At 44.8% G+C, this 16,961-nt stretch overlaps 1 protein-coding gene across 1 annotated transcript in view; it reads right to left on the bottom strand.

Moving 5' to 3' along the window:
• Positions 1-16,961, bottom strand: part of ADARB2 (adenosine deaminase RNA specific B2 (inactive)) — a 324,517-nt gene that overhangs the window by 33,702 nt on the left and 273,854 nt on the right. Inside the window, exons 5-6 of the mRNA XM_049798800.1 lie at positions 14,473-14,641; positions 7,315-7,466 (exon numbers count right to left, since the gene is read on the bottom strand). Coding sequence (XP_049654757.1) covers positions 7,315-7,466; positions 14,473-14,641 — 321 coding nt within the window. The remainder of the gene's footprint in view (positions 1-7,314; positions 7,467-14,472; positions 14,642-16,961) is intronic.

Here is a 16,961-nt window from a genome sequence, read left to right as displayed (position 1 = left end):
GCCACAGCTGCTGCTTCTACAGCTTTTCCCTCAGGCGGTGTCAGAAGGGCTGCAGGGTTCACAGCAAAGAGCTTGGGCCAGTCCCTGCCTCTGCTCCTTCTGGTTCCCCTGACATGAGCCTTTCTTATCCTCTCTCCTCCATTCTCTCCCTCCCCTGCAGCCCTTGAGGAGCAGAGAGTGAGTAGGAGACGCTGGGGGAGGAAAAGCTTTCTTGCAGCACTGGAGATGGGTCAAACCAGCGCCTGCAGGTCCTGTGTGGGTGCTGTGCATGGGAAGAAGGAGAGGAACGCCACTCATCCCAAAGCTTTCCAGAGTCTCCCCACCCCTCACAGGCCTTATGTTGCTGTTTCTTGCTCACTCCCCCCATCGAAGCTGAACATCACGGATCCCCTCCCCTGCCAACCTTTCCCATCCTCACCATGGCCGTCCTGTCCCAGGGTCCCACTGATCCCTCTCAGCCACACTTCCTTCTCCTGAGGTCCCTTTGCCCACCTTCCCCAGAAGAAGGGTGTCCCCCCCAGTCCCAGCATGGACTTAACGTTGGATGTTGGGGAGAAATCTTTGAACGGGCCACACGCAGCACCACCTCCACCCCTAGGAAGCCCTGAGCTAAATCAGAGCACTGCTCACACCAGCAGTGCTCGGGGGACAGAGCAAAACTACACCTGGGCTGGGCTCTGCTCTCATCTTTGCCCATCCCGGCCAGGAGCACACTTCACTTCTGCTCCCAGCTACAGGTGGTATGTGTAAGTGATGGAGAGAATTAACCAGAGGGGACAGTCCTGTGACCGTGCTTTCCCTACCGAGTTAAACCTTAAGTGAAAGCAGCCAGACTCTGAAACAGCATTTCAGCAGCCTGGGAGGATTGAGTTAGAAAACAGGGCAATTACAGAGAAAACCAATGACTGCTAACAGTGCTGAGCAGGGATGTAAGTTCCTTGACAGACCAGCTTTTAGTTAACTGCAGAAAGTCTTTGCATTTCTTCTGTATTTACTTGGGTAAATTGAGGCTGTGTCAATGGCACAAGACGGAAGGGGCCATCGCTTCAACAGGACTTGATCTCAAAGGAGGCTGACAAAGGGTGCTGTGCTCACACCCTGAACCCAAACTTTTTGGATCCATCCCAGTCCAGTCTTAGTGAAACAAAAGGACAATTTCCCCTCACCTTCTTTAATAACCGGATCCCTAGCCCCTGAAGTAATCCAACAGGCTCATGCTGCGTCTGCAATTTCTGCAGCATCCTTTACATGACAAAGCAATCTGGGCTGACCACAATAATTCATCCAGTGCTAGGATTATTTCTCCCAAGGCAGTGTTCAGTGCTACAGCCTACAGTGTTGCATGTATTTTTTTTCTTTCGTGTTACTTCTGGGCATGGTTCTCTATGATAATTTTGTTCTGAGGTCCCCCCAAGGTATTGTTCTGCTCAGTCATATGAAAAATACGAAAAAAATGCACCTTCATCCCAGTTCCACAGACAGGCCATTCATCAGCATAAAATCAACTTTACAACCTAGGAGTAGGCTGCTCCATGCACTGACTAGCTACGAATTTCCAATACGGTCTCCCAAGCTGCAGCAAGCCAGCAGCCACAACAGAGCGATATGATATCTGAGAGCACTTGTACAATTGAAACAAATAATAATGTCCAAGCCCAAGGGATGGCCTGTGGTTACCCTCAATTTTTGCAACAGGGGCAGTATACCAACCTGTTAGGACCTGCATTTTCTTGTAGTTACAGATACCTAATTTCTTTTCAGATCATTGAGTTATTTAGATGGTTCTTCAAATGCTTCCTCCCCCTTAACGTCTACTCACAAGAACAGAATTTGTCCATTTAAACAAAACATGGGATTGGAAGAAGGAAGGCAGAGATTTCTTCCCCTCATGCATCCAATAACATTCACCAGACCCAATGCTTTTGGGAGGGATTTTAGCCCAGCTGGTGCCGTAAACATCCTCATTGTATTTGCATCCTGCTACCTGCCTGCTGGACCCTGAATGCAGAGCTCTGCGGTTGAGTGTCCTGACAGTCACAGGGGATCATTTGTGTCCATCTCTTGGCCTTAGATGGCCTCTGTTTGAAGTTGGCCCTCTCCAGCCGCTCTGCTTGGGATAGGACTTCCAGGGACTGCTGATACAATCTGGGTCAGCCACATCTGAACACAGACTGCTGAGTCGCAGTGTGAGCAGGGCAACCCTTCGAGGCAGCCTGAGATTTGGAGGTTAACTGAGAACGTTTTGTCTGAGAATGGGATGTAAAATCCGGCAGCCAGGCTCACAGGCAGGGAAAGCACAGAGTGAAAGCACACTTGAAGCTGAGAGTGCAAACTTGTCTTTCTGGGTACTGTGCAGTTCCCCAACTTCTCTGAAAACTGCAGTGCACGTCTCCCCATCACATCACCTACCAAGGCAATGATCCAGCTCACGTGGTTGCAAGTGGATCCTGTTTAGATGAGAGCTCTGTCAAATGTGTGTGCATGAGAGCTTCAGCACAGCTGTAGGTTAATAGACAAGCAGGAGGAAGACCCCATGTGGAGCAGATGCAATGGTGTGTTTCAGACCTAAAGGGAGCGGGGGATAAAACAGGAGCTGGGCTATCAAGGAGTCAATGGTACAAGGCAATACAGCATGTTAGCAAGAGATAGAAAAGCAACCCAGGGGAGAAGAATGGAGACAAGCCCTGGGGCAGATTCTGTTTGTCTCTGGCAATCTATATAGTAAAAAAAGAGAGAGTGCATCTCTAGTGGAAAGATGGACAATGAGGCAAAATTCTGCCAGGGAAGGAGGAGTGGAGAAGTGGAGGATTTATTAGCTCAATTTTTTAAGCAATTCATTTTGCTTTTCAAGAGGCTCTTAAAAAAAAAAGCCAATGTGTCAAGAAGCCCTAAATTAGCTAGGAAGGCACTTTAGCAAATCAAGGGCTTGATTATTCTGTGGTTTGCCCTAGATTCAGGAGAAGGTGTAAAATATGCAACAAATATTACAGGGCTAGCTGCCTCCATGGCTGCAGCTCCACCTCATGAGCTGGAGTGTGTGTGCTGTAATGGAAAATATAGAATCATAGAATCATAGAATAGTTTGGTTTGGAAGGGACCTTTACAGGTCATCTAGTCCAACCCCCTGCAGTGAGCAGGGACATCTTCAACTAGATCAGGTTGCTCAGAGCCCCGTCCAACCTGACCTTGAGTGTTTCCAGGCATGGGGCATCTACAGCCTCTCTGGGCAACTTGTTCCAGTGTTTCGCCACCCTCATTGTAAAAAATGTCTTCCTTATATTTAGTCTGAATCGACCCTCTCTTAGTTTAAAACCATTATTCCTTTTATTGCAACAGGCCCTGCTAAAAAGTCTATCCCCATCTGTCATATAAGCCCCCTTTAAGTACTGAAAGGCTGCTATAAGGTCTCCCCAGAGCCTTCCCTTCTCCAGGCTGAACAACCCCAACTCTCTCAGCCTGTCTTCATAGGAGAGGCATTCCATCCCTCTGACCATTTTCGTGGCCCTCCTCTGGATCCACTCCAACAGGTCCATGTCTTTCCTGTGCTGAGGACTCCAGAACTGGACCTACTGAGTACTCCATGTGGGTTTTCACCAGAGCGGAGTAGAGCATCAGCCCCCTTGAAACCTCCAGGAAACCCATGTTAACTTGTGCTGCAATACTGCCCTCAGGAGAAGTCAGAAATCCAGGTATACCTTGCTTGGATGTACATACAGGGAGAAGGTACAGAAAAGGAGACCTCTTAGGCTCCCTGACCTAAAGCACTGAACGGAAGCAGGAGCAGAAGGTGAGTGTGTGAAGGAGCAATTAGAGAGTGGTAAGAACGTTGGGAACATGCTGCCTCTTCACCATATAGCTGTGCTACAACCTTGTGGGTGACCTTGGAGACTGGCTAGAGAGAATGAGCCAGGACAAACCCATAAAAATGCTCACAACTGTCTGAAACCCCTCTGGCATTTCCCAGCCTCCTATTCCTGCAACGCCACCGACCCTGGCTGGTCTCCTCTTCTGCTGTCGCCAGTTCCTGTGCGTCTCCCCTCAGCCTCCTCCCCTGCTCTCGTGGATTGTACAGTCTCCCCCAAAGATTCAGCTTCACTTGAATCCCCCTGTAAGCTCTTCCAGCCTCCTGACCTACACGCACCAAAAAGGAGTTAGAAAACCCTCCATGCTGAGAGCAGCCCTGGTCCAGCTGGATTTTGCCTCTCTTTTAGAGCTGCCTAAGGATGTATCAACAAACAAGTCAGCTCACCTCTGATCCAAGAAGGGCATCATTGCAAATTAAAGTGGGATTTTATCTTTTTGTCCCGAATCTCTTAGTTTCCTGCATGAACGTGGCATGGGTGTGGGCTCTCTGGACCTCTCCTCTGCATTGCAGCTGTTCACATGAACCACGGTAAGGTCAGATTTTTACACATGCCGCTAACTTGATGCCCTGCACTACCCAGAAAGAAGTAAACGGGGTTTCAAGTGCATGCTAGCTTATCTCCTCCCTTACCAGAACAAAGCTCATAAGAAGGAAATGTGAGACCTCCCTGAGGGTGCTGGGAAGACACGGTGGATAATAGGAAATTTTTGGAAGGAGATTTGAGAAGTGGATTTTACTCACTCCCTATATTGATAAAGGCTTATCATATTCCTTCGCAAAACCAGAAGCCACATGGTGAGACAGTGTTTTTAAATGTTAATGCATCTTTAGAGAATAATCAGTAACATTTGATGGCTTGCACTAGCTCTAGGAGAGGCTTCTTTGTTGTTTAAGAAATGAAACAGCATTCATCTGGAGTTTCTTGTCATTACTGGATGAAAGAAAGGTTATTTCTTTAGTAAAAAAAAAAAAAAAGAAAAGAGAAGATCTGAATGATAAACATTATAAAATGCTTATCTTCCCAGATGTCTCTGGGATAATGTGAGCTAAAAGGAAATGCTTATCTCACTGAAGGACAGCTTTTGGCAACATGTTTTTTTTACACAGTGCTAAATTATTTTAAGACGACAGGACAAAGGTAGAGGGATCTGCTTAAAAGAGTGAATTACAAGCCAGATGTAGTGCCCCTTCAAGTCCCACTACTGAATCGCTGCGTAACCTTGGGTAAGCCACACAGCCCTTTCTGCCTCAGCATCAGGACACTAGTCGGTGTAATAACCAACATGAAAAGTATTCTTGTGACTTCCTACAAATTTACTGTATGTGTCAGGTGTTGCGTGATTATGTATTTTTAAACACAGCTTCCTGTACGTACTGTTATCTAAAGAAGCATTCCCTCATTAGCTGGTGGATTCATGTGGTTTTTGAAGCAACCCAGGAGCCAAGTACGGTTCACCGCCAGGGCTGGGTTCAGCTGCATATCAATAGGCAGCACTGGCTGTCAGCTGCTCAAAGCACCCGCTTCCTTATGCATGAAAGAGCGGAATCCATCCTGGACAGCTTTCGGTTGTTCTCAAGAATGGACCAAATTTTAAAAATAATTACAGATTTTGGTGCTTCCATTTCTGATGTCAAGTAAAGGGTGCCCCAGGAAGCCTGCCTTCTGGAAAACATGAGGGCCTTTAACAAAATATAAAGCCTTTTTAGATATCTCTTGATACACACATAAAGTGGGATGCCAAAAATCACTATTCATTTTTGATGTTCATAGGCACTTTCTTATTTTTAATTTTGTTTTTAAGATGCTGCTACGTCTCCTTATTTTGTTACCTCATCGGGAATTTGTCAATTTGCTATTTGCCTTTTAAACATTTACTTGCTTTTCTTCATTTTATAAACCCTGCTGACAGAATGTAGAAGTCATGTCAGGTAAGGAAGGGTATTTCCTTCCTGAATAGGTGCATTCTGCTTTCTCGCCCCAGCAAGCTGCTGTTTCACAGACGACAAAAAGATTCCAGTCTGGGGAGAATAATACCTAATCGTTAATAAATAACTTGTACAAATAAGAACCAGGAGTGAAAACTACTGTCTGATGGATTTGCCTGTGAGGAAGTCAGGTCATTGTGTGACCTTGGATGATTAATTTTACATTACTGTGTCTATGCTTTCTCCTCCATCCATTCTTGTGTCTTGCCTGCTTCACATTCAAGGTAGTCAGGGCAAGGACTATTTCTCATTATATATATGTACATTTAGCAGCCAGGACTATGGGTATTACAGCACAGTAAAATGCATGTGTGAGAACAATACCTAGGGGCAGAGATAAGAGTGCACCTTGTGCATCGTGCATTTGATCATGGGATGACAGACACGTGTGATAACAAGCCATGGACCTCTCAAGTCCCCTGTCCTTTGTTGGGGCCATTCCCTGTGGCTTGGCAAGGGCAAAGCTGGTGCAGTGGGAACACGACAAGGACGTGCCTCTGTGATGGCAGGGCAATGACAGGGACATGCATGTTTGGGGGGGTGACAAGATCAGAGTGCTGGGTCATGTGCTGGAGACGGGATGTCTTTTCATGGACAACAAGCTCTGCAGGTCTGTTGGTGGCACACACTGGGTCAAGACCTGATCACTTGCAAGATCACCTCTAGAGGAGAAATCCCTGGAAAATCATGTTTCTGCTTAAATGCCTTAGGTATGGGCCCAGGGACTCCAAGGCTGGCCTGGTAGACTCCGTCTAGCCCATCTGCCAAGCAGTGACCGTGCAGTTGATTTAACATAGGCAGGATGGCCTGGGAAGAATCCTTTCCAGAAGGGTCTGGACATTATTCGCTGCAAGGGTGGGTGATATCTGGAGAGAGTCTGACCTTCAGCCAACACTACAGATGTGCAATATCATATCATATCACATCATATCATATCATCTCTCTAATTCAGATTCCAGCTGCTGCAGCCTGGGCAGCTCAGGTTTAGTGTAAATGCAGCCCTTCAACCCGTATGTACTGCCTGAACCCTGAGAAAAGTCTATGCATCCCTAACTAGAGTCCTGATCCTCTGGTCCAGCCCATGACCTGGCTTCAAGGATCTCTTTGATCATGGGGACCCTTCCCAAGGCATTTATTTACGGTTGGGGTTGCATTTCCTAGCAGGAAATGCAGGCTACTAGGGACATATTCCCTAGCAAAGCCACTGAGCCTCAGACACGCAGAGCAGCCTCCCGCTGCCTTGCCCAGCTCTAATTTTCCCTGCACACCTTTGTCCCGTACACGGGACCAAGCACCAGTTGCACCAACACACACACATCACACAGCCCGTAATGTTTCTGCTCTCAAGAGAAACATTTTCTGCAAGCAAACAAAGAAAGAAAGAAGGACTGATCTTAAAAGAAAAAGAAAAGAAAAAAACCACGCAAAGGGGAAAAAGGAGAGGGAATTTTTTTTTTTCTTACAGTCAGTTGTGATTTCATAGGGGGAGTTGAGGCGTGCATCTCCGCAGGGTGAAGTGCTCACGTACAGATGGAACAGGATGTTCTCCCGCAGCCTGTAGCCTCCCTCTTTTAATCGCACGAAGATTGATCGCTCCCAGTCTTCTCGCCGTTTGCTATGATCACAAAAGAGGTTCCAGGTCATTTGTTACACGCCAAATCAGAAACATTTCTGCTCTTTCTCTCTCTGTTTTTCTCCCTCTGTTTGTTTGTTTTTATTAGCACCTGGCATCATATATTTCGCCTAGTGACAAGAGAAAAACAATAAGCTTCTCCAAGTGAAGAAATGCGTGAAGGGGGTCAAAACTGTCAAAGTGCTTTTGGCATGCTTACCTAGAATATATTCTAATGATAAAACGTGTGGATTTTTGAAGGGTAACTCTCCTTCTTCACATGCACAGATGCATAAACACATTGATTTTAAAGAGGGTCTGGTGCATGAAAGAAGGAAAAGTTCTCTTAGGCTCTCATGTGAGCGAATCGGCTCTGCTCATCACAATGCCTAGGCACGTGTTTAAATCCCATTAACATCACTGCAACCAAGATGTGCATTTATATGCTCCACTGAAAAGGCCCTCTAATGAAGCACCCGGATTTTACGACCCCTGCCAACCCTCCCGGCTCCCCAGGCGTTGCTTTTCTTCCCCCTTCAACCAGAGCCACCTACGAGCGCTCCATCTAAGCCAGCAGCGTCCTCTTGGTCACTTGGCATTTTTGGAAATCAGAAGCCATCCTGAGAGGGGAGGACAAAACTTGTGCAGGCTTTTCTCAGCTGAGTTGAAAGAGATACTTATTAAGACGAAGCTTTTATCTTCGCAGTGGTTCAGCAGCTAGATGGGGACACAGCACACATATTCCATTAGCAACAGCTGCCCGGGAGGCCAAACCCTCCCAGTCCTGCCGTTCGCAGCAATAGCTCGCATTAAGGCTGTGCTGCTGTGCGGTGCCTCAGATGATTTACATTTGGGAAGATATGGGTGAATTCTCTGACAGGCAGCTGCCTCTAATAAGTACGTTTGGGTGATGGTCGTGATTATAATTTTGAAGGTGAAAATGTGATTAGTGAAATTGTAATGAGGCTCCTTTCCGTCTGATGCCCTGGTCCTCCCCTCAGAAACTCAAGGGTCTTTTTTCAGGAATATCTCTGCACAGGACTGCACCTGCAGGTAATGATTTTCCTAGGAGGCTCTTAATAAGCCAGAATCCTACCCATTTAATTCACTATAGGACAGCCCATTAACCAAGGCGATTTCTGCTGGTTTCTCTGCCTCCTGTTAGTGTAAACAGGGCTGCTTTCTACTCAGCCTCGGAGCAAGTCCTTGGCTTCAATCCAAGCTGCCTCTGCCTGTTTTCTCCCGGTGCAGCCTCTGTGCTATTGAAGCTGTTTGGCTGTCACTCTTCCATGGTTTGGGTGTTTTGTCATTTTTTGATGCCGGGATGCGTTTGCTGTCAGGAGGAATTTACAGGCACATTAGCTCGCCTGTCAGGGACAGGGAGCCACACCAGCTGCTGAGCCGGGGCTGCCACATGCAGCTCCTTCATTTTCTGCTGGCTGTGGTGGAATTTCCCAACTGCACTAATTATATTATCGCCCTGATACAAGCCTCTGAAATAATAAAATACCTGTAAGCCCTGCTGCTTGGACATTAGAGCAATTGCAGTTAGTTTTAAATAATTCACTGCAAAATCAGCTGGGAGAATACAAAGCTGTGCAGTCCTAATGCCTGCTATTATTATGTTAAACCTCACCGGAGTGGGGGGCAGCTTGCACTACTTAGAAACAGTTGCTATGTAGGGTTGGAGCAGTCATTCTTTGGGCTGGATTTCAGGAGTTCACAGTAATCAACACCCATCCTGGTTTTACTGGTTATTGTTTTTCACTGATTAACCTTGCTCTCTTCCCTCTCCCTGAGTACCACGAAGGGTCTGCGGCCGGTGTGGCTGATGGGTTGGGTGATAGACGGCTGCTCTAAAAATAGATGGCAGGGCTGGAGGGCAAGGCAGCTTGACTCTTCCTCCAGGAGGCTGAGATCCTCCGTACCACATATGGTCCTGACCTGCCTTTGGGATGGTCTTCTGGGGGCTGAACTCAAACATGAGATTCATTCTCCTGCACAGTGGCTGAAGAGGTTAATAACGCAACTCCGAGAGTATTGCTACAAAAGAGTTTGGGATGCAATACCGTCTGCTGTGTCTTAGCAGAGATTTTTGTGCATGGGATGCTTGGGGAATTTCAAAGCCCACGGGGACCCCGGGACCTTGCAAAAATGGTCCACGTGGAGCATGAGATGCACTTCTGCAAAGTGACTTCACCCCCAGCACCTGTACGGTTCTGCTTTCCCTCTGACGTTGCCGTTTTGGGCTGTGAGTGGGAGTTTGAGTTTGCAGCAGCAGTCCTTTGCAATGCCACTTTGCACAGCCATACACACCTGCACAAAGCAGTGAAGAGAGAAGCCCACAGTGAGCCCACAAACGTCATTCATTCCGGGGGTGGCACTAAAGGGTCATTTCCACATGCTGGCTGTGGCTAAAAGAGGAGAATTTCTCCCTAAACCTTTGCCTGTTATGAATTCCCGTGGGAGAATTAGGATTTGAGGCTGATTCAAGAAGAACATTTAAGAATGTGCTTAATTCTAATCTTGTTCTTAAGTTCATTATTTAGCATAATACATGCATATGTTTTGAGCTGACTTCAAGATTTAAGCACGTACTTATGGTTTAAGATATGCAAAGTGTTTTGCTGAAACGAGTCCTCACCCTCTAAAACAGAAGCAGAGGAGATGTTTTTAGCACGTAAACATACGTATGGGAAATCTCTAGTGCTACCCGCAACAGCATGGCATCCTAGAGAAACTAATAGCAGGCTTAAAAGGGACAGAGCTATGTCCATTAAGAGGCTAGTAGGACAAAAATAAGAAATATTAGGTGTATAACAAGCAGCTGATTTTCCTGGAGAAAACAGCTGGGCTGGTTGAAGACTATTCCTTGCTTTTTATGTATAAACTAAACCGTTGTTTGCATCTGACTCACTGGAAGAACTTAGCTTCTGGTAAAATCATTGCTCCAGCACCTGCAGGTGCTGCAAGACTGCTATGGTACTGGTTTATTTTAAGAATAAGGTATTAGTTTTGTTTTCTTTAAAAAAAGAAGAGTTGGATTTTCTTTTCTTCCCTATTGGTCAGTTGGTATGAATAATCCCACTGAAACACATACAAATTTTACTACCATCATTGCAAGAGATTCAGACTATGGTATTTGTGTACTTTTTGATGGCAATTTTTAGAAAAAGCTTCTCAAAAGGTCTTTCTTGTCCTTCTTTTGTACATCAGAAAATGTATGTCTTACTTTTCATCTTTTTCGTGAAAGTCTTGAGAACTGGAGGATTATGGTTGTCATAAAAATGAAATCTGGGAGGGGTAAGGGTTTTAATCAGACTGGTTAGAAGCTGTCAGGTTTTAGTTGTGCTTTCGGCTTTTATTTAACCCAAGCTCTAGACAATGAATTGTTGAAAGAAAGTTTCCTTTTGAAGCATTTGTCACTCTTGCTTCTTAGCAAGGGTGAAGTTCCCATTCTGGAATTCTCTTTCCCAATAAAAGTTGGGAAAGCCACACCTCTAACGTTTAGCGATATGAAGAGAAGGAAAAAAAAGTAATTTACATAAAGCTGCAACTTTGGCTTGTGGATGGGACTGCTCTACAGTTCAAATATCTGAAGAGGTCACCCTATGCTCTCTTTATAGGAGTGGAAAAAAATTTGCTCCAGTACATGGCAATTCATCTCACCTACAATAGATACTTGAGTAAGTCTGTTGAGTCCCACTCCAGAGATGCCCATGTCTCCCCAGTGGTGATAAAAGGAGCCTTGGGGATCTAGTTCACACTTAACTGACTAACTTTTAGACAACTCAAGAACAGTGTCAAGAAGTATATTCAACTCAGTGACTCCATCTCTCCTGGCCATTAATTCTCTACCTTGGCCCTCACTTTCTCCAGCCTCCTTGTCCCTGCTCTTTGAAGCCTTTCATGCTACACTCAGACAAGTGCTTGTTTTGCTTTCACTGAGGTCAATGGCAGCATTTGTAAATTGTGGAGAAGTGGTTCCTTTTCAAGGACAGCATCATATAGAAAAATAAGTCTTGTGCTGGAAATTCCTGACGTTTGAAATCCAGCTGTGGAGATCAATTTGAGCAGGTAGGCTTGGTGGGAGGAAGATTTGTGGAAAATAGGGAATACTCTCCACAGAACAAACTTGCGGGTTCCATAGGGAAGGATGGAAAATTTAAGCTCTTTGAGGCAAGTACTATGCTTTCATTGTTTTGGGGGGTTAGGGAACCATTTTTTGGTCTCAGTTCATATGGGAATTTGTACAACAGGTTCCTGGCCTGGAAGAGGAATTTAATTTGGGCTAGGTAAGTGCAAATGCATAACAATGCAGAAGCCACATTTGTGTTTCCCCCAAGCTTGAGGAGCTGGTGTGCAGAGAGTCCCAGTGGAGCTGAGTTAACACGTCTGTCCTAAAAACCCTGTCCTTTCAGCTATGCGGTAGCACCATGTGATTTCTCTGCCTGTGGGAGTTGTCTCTCTTTTTCTAGAGAAAAAGGGGTAAATATGACTTCAATGTGCAGAAAATGCATTTTTCATTTCATTTCGAACACCCCCGTTTTCTCGCTTGTCAAAGCTCCGGGTAATGGCATAAAACTGAATGTAGCAATAAATACTAGAATTGAGGAATATATTATAGCACACAGTTTTACTTCCCTGTGGACTTTAAGGAAGCAAAATCTGGTTTGACAATATCTCCGCTCTATCTTTCAAAGGTGCTTAGCCTTGACAATTTTGGTTCAGCTTTTTTTATCGTGTGTGCTGGTCAGAGAAGCAGTGGCGCCTGCTCTTGGCTGAACAGAGAGTGATTTGAAGTTATTGTGAACAGAGTTTGTGCTGCGCTGAGGATTCTCTTAACAAAAGACTGTTGACATTGATCCAAATAAAATAATAATATGACTGAACATGTTAGGGAGGTGGATCGATACAATAGTTTAAGATACAATGGTAGCACTTGTTTCCCAAGAGACCGTAGCACGAAGCAAGTACTAGGGCTGCTACACTGATGAAAACATAATAATTTAATGTAAACTTGAAAGCAATTCAGATTGAAATAGAGAGAATATTGGTTTTGATTAAACCCTTCAGGGTTCTTGTCCCCCTTTGTTAGCCAAGCTCATCTACTCAGTATACTCTCTTGTCTTCAACTCCAGTGTGAAGTGAAAATAACCATTATTCCTATTATTGTTGCTTCAGTGCAACAGTATCATAGGTGCTCACAAGAACACACAATCCTGCCCAGATTAATCCTTGTGTCTGTGACCTGATGCAAAACCTTCTGAAGTCAAAGGGAGTTTTTGCACAGAGGTTAATGCCCTTCTGATAAAGTCACATGAAAATGCAAGCAAGAATGGAAGGTGGAAGAATGACCTATAGATAAGGGGGATTTTGTTTGTTTTCTGTCCTTGCTTCCTTCATTCCTTGGTTCCTTCCATGTAATAAATGCCACCTCAGCTTCACTTCTGCTCAGTTTTCATAGGATCATAGGATAATTCAGGCTGGAAAGGACCTCAGGTCTCTAGCCCAACCTCCTGCTCAAAGCAGTTTGCCAGGTTGCTCAGGGCTTTATTCACTCAGGTTTTGAAAACCTCCAAGACAGGAGGGAGACTGCACAACCTTGCCAGGTGACCTGTTCCACTGCCTGCCTATTCCCATGCGGACAGTTTGTCCTAATATTCACACTAAGCTTCTCTTGTTCCAGTGTGTGCCAGTTGTCTGCCATCTTCCCACTGTGCACCCTGGTAAAGACGCCAGCTCCATTGTATGGTTGACATATGATCTGCTGGGTCTGCCATCCCATCTCCAGGCTGACCAGGGCCAGCTCCCTCAGCCCCTCCACACAGGCCAAGTGCTCTGGCACCTCAGCATCCAGGTGGCCTTTGCTGAACCTGCTTCTGATGGTTGATATCTTTTCTGTATTGGGGGACCCAAAACTGCGCATGGTATTGCGGATGTGGTCTAATGAGTGCTGAGTAGTAGGGGATGATCAGTCCCTTGACTGACTCTTCCTACAGCCCAGGATCCTGTTGACCCTCTTTGCTGCCGGGCACACCGCTATCTCATGTTTCAGCTTGCTGCCTGCCTATGAACCCCATCCGTTTTCAGCAGAGCTGCTCCCCAGGTGGTAAGGGTCCAGCCTGTGTTGTTGCAGGTCATTCTTTCCTCCTCGGTGAGAGACTTTCCATTTGTCCATGTTGAGTTTTCTGTCAAAGTTTCTGCTGGCCCTGTCCTCCAGCTTGCCTGGATGACAGCCCAGCCCTCAAGCATATCAACTGGTCCTCCCCACAATATGGTGTCCTCTGCAAATCTTATAACCAATCACTACGTAGCATTTTCCAGATTATTGATAGACATGATTAGCGAGGTCCCAGGATAGACCTCTGGGGTACCTCACTTATTACCAGCTTCCAGGCAATGTATGACCCATTAACCATTTAAATGGTAACAAGGTGGGTTTGGCTAAAGACAGGAACAATAATTCCTCTGTAATGATTCTACATGCTATAACATTTTAAAACATCGTAAAGAAGGAGTGAGTGAGAGCATCTTGCACTTTGGCACAAAGTTTACTGTACTGTTAACACTCATCGGTTCTCTAGTGAGTCAATGAAGGAATTAACGATCAATAAATCACTTCCTCAAGATATTTCAGCAGCAGCAAGGAAGACAGGAAAATGGCTGCAGGGAGCAAAATGACCCCCTTCCACTCTCTGGCCAGTGAATAATGCTAATAAGCCCTCACGTAAAGATTTGTACAAAACCATCAGGCTTCATAAACCCCAACTTTATGAGTCATATCTAATAGCTACAGAAAGAAAATCAGCTGAAGTAAAGGAGCTTATGACCCAACACTCTAGACTATATAACTCTCATTTTTTTTCTGTGCAGTGTATTGGTCCTTCATCAGCTAAAGAGTCGAAAACAACAACATAAAGAAACAAGTAGTTCAAATGTCTGGAGGATGGATCTGTTCCACTGAAGGCTGTATAACATTGCCCAAGCATCAACAGAATTCAGTTACCTTAAGTGTAGTTCCAGCTGTGAGTAGAGGAAGTGAACAAATGCCCTTCTTGCCACAATTTCTGCATGGCAGTCGTTGACCGCAAGCCCTTGGTCATTAATGTATTCCCCATTTATACATTTGGTACCCGATGACAGCACTATAACCTGAGCTTGCCTGATGTCCAAACCTGTAGGAAGAAAAACAAAAGGGTTGTGAAATTGCCGGGGGTGAGTATGATATCATGATTGTTAAAGTTCTCACAGCTCACACTTTGATGTGGCAGCCCAGACAGCCCTAATGGGATGCTTGTTAAGGTGATGATATGGCCTTTGGAACATGCAGGAATCTCACATCTCTGTTATTAGAATAATAAGGGCTCTATTTCAGTCTCGCTGCTAATTCCAAGATAAAAGCTTGCCACGAAGTTTACTTGTTAAATCAATAACTACATCATAGAAGAGCATATGCTGTAGGGAGGTAATAAAGATCTCCTGCAGTGCTGATAAATGGCCAGGTTTTTATGAGCTGTTGAAGACATTTTCTGGTGGGAACACACACTCCCTGTAATGTTAGGTTTCATTGCTGTTGCACTGTAAGTACTAAATAAAATGCAAGTAACACTTCTGGAGCTGCTGTTTAAAAATCTCAGAGAAAAAACAGATCTGACTTTCAGTTGAGTTTCCTTTCCTTTTCTCCAAGAGCAGCTACCTCGGTGCCTTTTCCACTGTGGTTTCAGGGACAGAGCATTCATCACTGAGACCAGCTCTGTTCCTCCATTGCCTCTCCAGATAACGGTGATGGCAATTGAAAGACATGCCTTTCTTGGTCCAGATAGACACTTTCTAGGATCAAATCCTGATTTCTTTGGAGTCAGTGGCAAAATGCTCACAGACTTCAACAGGACCTGAGTTTTGCTCTAAAATGTAGCTTATTTAGCCCTCTGGACAATTTCAAAGAAGAGTTAAGAATGAACTGAGCCCAAACTGAAATAATCTATTGAACAGCGCACATTTCAGGATGCATCTCTCTGAATACCAAAGAAGAAAGGAGCAGCTCTTGGGAAAAAGGACTTTTCTGGCTGATGGGTGCTTCCTCTAGATGTGACAAAGTAGCCTAAGAGTGTTGGACTGTGTTTGACAGCTGTACACGACTGTGTGTAGGCAAACACATGTACAGTATAGCAGGTCAGACTGCTGGGGTTAGCGTGGTTGTGCCCATGTAGTGTCACCTGAGATGCCCATGGTGTCCTGCCTAACCTCTGACTGCTGTCCAGGAGGTTTGCACCCTCCTCACACATCTCACATGGAAATCCATAAAGTGACTCAGTGGAAATGGATGCCTGTGTTTAGGCAACTTAATCAAGCCCTCAAAGTCTGATGAGTCAGTGACAAAGACAGGCCTGAGGCTCCAAGTACCTACAAGGGGAATGGAAACAATCTCACCATGGGCCATTGTGATGCTGTTTCTATGATGTTACTTTAGCTGTAGAAAAGCTTTAGGAATTATAAAGTCAGCAATATTATTTTTTTTCTTATGATGAAGCCTATTGAGTGGCAGAAAAAACAAAAAATTTGCAGAGACATTTTGGGTTAGAAGCACCATGGTTGGGGCCATGTTCTCTCATAAGATCCACTGGTGTGATATGAGGAAACAGCTGAATGGAGAAAGGAAACTATATATTAATCATGAAGGGCTGGTGCTGCCAGTGATGTCCCAGTTAGTAAATAGGACCAATAATACTTCATAATCTCCACACAGCACTGGGACTAGTGGTAGATGACAGGCTATAGCACTGTTGCTATTCTTAATGTATATAATAGCAAATGATACCAAAATTATCTCATTCCTATATCAATATGATAGCTACATCAGTAGTCCAAAAGGTTTAGTGGTATTGTGGCATTGCAGCATTGTGACATTTGTATGAGAGGTGTAAGTATCGTGAAAAGTTCAGTTAATCACACCTGACTCCCTGGTTCTGACAGTCTCATACAGAAGTTGTTATAGGTGCAGTGACAAAGTATACATCACTATATGTTTGTGCTGGAAGTTTAATCTCTATTTATTACTCTAAATGTGACCCCCAAAAAGTGTTTGGGAGTATTTATTAAAAAAAAAAAAAAAAAAAAAGCAAAAAAAAAAAGCTGGCAATCTAGAAAACCTGAGAAGTGAAGATGGAAGCACATGGGAGAATGCAGTGGAGAAATTAAATTACAAAGTGTTTGTGTTTATTCCCGTTTTATTACCAGATAAAAAGTTGAGGTGGACAAATGGCCCCTTCCCTACAAAGAAAGGTGTTTATAGTCTGTACATTAAAATTGCTTTGATGTCACTTTGCTTTAGGGTCATTACTTTCATGAGAAAAATAATAGGTACCTTAGATCAGACACATATCCATCTAGTTAACTGTGTCTTTCATGTGGACTAACACCAAACAGTGCATGAGGCACTGCCTGCTACAGCGGTGTTTGAGTCCCACTCATCATCTCAAAAAGTAGTGTATACTT

This window comes from Accipiter gentilis, chromosome 4 (genome assembly GCF_929443795.1).
Source record: "Accipiter gentilis chromosome 4, bAccGen1.1, whole genome shotgun sequence".
Lineage (NCBI taxonomy): Eukaryota > Metazoa > Chordata > Aves > Accipitriformes > Accipitridae > Astur > Astur gentilis.
This window is presented reverse-complemented; position numbering and strand designations above follow the sequence as displayed.